General features: G+C 68.2%; 1 protein-coding gene across 1 annotated transcript; it reads right to left on the bottom strand.

The window, feature by feature from the left end:
* Positions 1-642: 642 nt before the first annotated feature.
* LOC112118790 (HLA class II histocompatibility antigen, DP beta 1 chain-like) lies at positions 643-1,822 on the bottom strand (the record flags this gene model as incomplete). Its single annotated transcript, XM_026663003.2, has 3 exons — positions 643-1,005; positions 1,277-1,401; positions 1,541-1,822. Coding segments are annotated over 3 exons (770 nt in total), but the record flags the coding sequence as incomplete, so codon positions are not given.
* Between the last annotated feature and the right edge of the window lie 601 nt (positions 1,823-2,423).

Below are 2,423 nucleotides of genomic sequence, written 5' to 3'. Positions count from 1 at the left end.
GACCTGACCTACCAGCTGCGCAGCTCCCTGGCCGTGGGGCCGGGCGCCGGGCACAGCTACGCCTGCCAGGTGCAGCACAGCAGCCTGGGGGGCCGGAGCCTGCTGATCCCCTGGGGTAGGTGCACATCCCGGGGGGGGGGGGGGGGGGGGGGGCGGGCGGGGGGGGGGGGGGCGCCCGGGGGGGGGGGGGGGGGGGTCGTGGTCTCTGGGGGCTTTTCCTGCACGTCCTGAGTGGGACGGGGCTGGGTCCAGGCAGCGGGATTGGGGCGCAGGGAGGTAGAAGGGGAGAGTTGGGCGATGGACCAGGGGAACAGGATGGAGGAGCTGAGGGGGACGGGACAGGACTGGGTGTGGGAACAGGGTGGGGGGTGTGGGGAGCGCGAATGGGACTGGGTGGAGAGAGCTGTGTGGAGTGTCCCCGTTCCCAGCACGGCACCCCCTGTTTTACAGAGCAGAGCAGGCGCTGGGGCCCCGGCCTGGCCGTGGGCATCACCCTGGGGGTTGTGGCCGTAGCCGCCGTGGCCGTGGTGCTGTGGTGGAGCAGACGCAGGTGAGTTCTCCCCTCTCTGGGGTGGGGGTGGGGGTTGGGGAACTGTTACACCCCACCCCTAACCCATCCACTCTCCTCTCTCATTCCAGAGTCTACCAGGACGTTAGACCAGGGGAGTCCAGGGCCTCAGGGGGCGGCCCCGGCCCAGGCGTGGGGATCGGCCCCTCTCCTGGGGACATGGCACTCAGGGCTGGGTCTGTGCCCGGCTCCAGAGCTGAGGGCGCCGAGGGCAGGACTGGATCGGGGCCCTGGGAGATCGGGGCCCTGGGTGGGGGGTGGGATTCTTCTCCCTCTGGGACGTTCAGGGGACGTTGGACACTTGGGGGCGCCGTGGGATTGTTGGGATCCAGGATCCGGCGCTGGCCTGTGCCGTTCAATAAACCCTTCAGGGAGGGGCTGCCCAGCGGGCCCCCGGGGCTGTAGGAGCCAGGCCTGGGTGCAGGGGTCAGGTCCAGCTACATACACAAAGGGGGTGGGCGCGGGTGGGGGATGGGAACCAGGAAGGCCCTGGCAGGGCATCCAGGCTGAGCTGGGGTGCCCGGGAAGCAAGCGGGTTCCCCGTGGGACATAGGCCCAGCTACCCCCACGGAGCCCTGACAACACTGCAGGTTGTAACTGCAGTGAAGACACCCTGCCGGACCAGATTACGGTGTGTCTGCCACGGGGAGCCCAGGACCCGATTCCCGCAGCCCACCTGACCACACACCCTGGTGCTGCGGTTCCCGCCCAGAGCCAGGCACCTCCCGTAGTCTTCAGGTAGGTGAGGAGTCCGGGCGTCAGGGAGATCAGCCCCAGCACGAAGCCCCCGACCCCCAGCAGCATCGGGGTCCTGGCAGAGTCAGGCTGCGCCACTGTGAAAACAGGAGCTTGGGGGGTTCGGGCTCAGCCCAGCCTCCTGTTCCCCTTCTCACGTCCTGGCTCTCTGCCCCGGGGGGGGGGCGCTCTGACCCAGGCCCATCCCCTGAAGGCTCCACAGTCAGAGGCTCTTACCCCAGTGCACGGCGAGGGGGCCCCGCAGGCTGATGTGCTCCACCTGGCAGGTGTAGACGTCCCCGCGCTGGGGGCTCATCTCCAGCATCACCAGGATCTGGAAGGTCCAGTCTCCGTTCTGAAGCAGCTCCGTGAACACCGCCCCGGCCGTCTGCTCCTGCCCGTTCTTCAGCCACTTGATCTCAATCCCCCCGGGGTAAACCCCCATCACCGAGCAAACCAGCAGGTGGGAGTGGGGCCCGGACCCCGATTTCGTTGGGGAAACTTTCACCTTGGGCTGAACTGGGGGGTCAGGGAAGGGTGGGAAAGGGCCAGAGACAGAATGGGGCCCTGCTCTCATCCCTGTGCCCCCCCCCCCCATACCCTGGTGTGGAGACAGGGCCTACAGCGGGGGGCAGGAGTTTGGTGGCTCAAGAAGCTTGGCTCCCAGCCCCCCTGCTCTAACCCACTAGACCAGGGGTGGGCAAACTATGGCCCAGGGGCCGCATCTGGCTCTTCAGACGTTTTAATCCGGCCTTCGAGCTCCTGCCGGGGAGTGTGTGCCGTGGCCCCAGGCGGCTCCCAGATACGGCGGCATGTCCTCCCTCCAGCTCCTACGTGTAGGGCCAGCCGGAGGCTCCTCAACGCTGCCCCTGCCCCTGCGCCAAGCACTGCTCCTGCAGCTCCCATTGGCCGGCAACTGCAGCCATTGGGAGCTGCAGGGGCGGTGCCTGTGGACGGGGCAGCACGCAGAGACTCCTGGCTGCGCCTCCGCTTAGTAGCTGGAGGGAGCACATGCCGCTGCTTCCGGGAGCTGCTTGAGGTAAGCGCCGCCCAGAGCCTGCATCCTTCACCCCCTCCAGCACCCCAACCCCCTGCTGCAGCCCTCATCCCCCTCCCGCTC

Source organism: Terrapene carolina, unplaced genomic scaffold (genome assembly GCF_002925995.2).
Source record: "Terrapene carolina triunguis isolate 2854851 unplaced genomic scaffold, T_m_triunguis-2.0 Scaffold31821, whole genome shotgun sequence".
Lineage (NCBI taxonomy): Eukaryota > Metazoa > Chordata > Testudines > Emydidae > Terrapene > Terrapene triunguis.
This window is presented reverse-complemented; position numbering and strand designations above follow the sequence as displayed.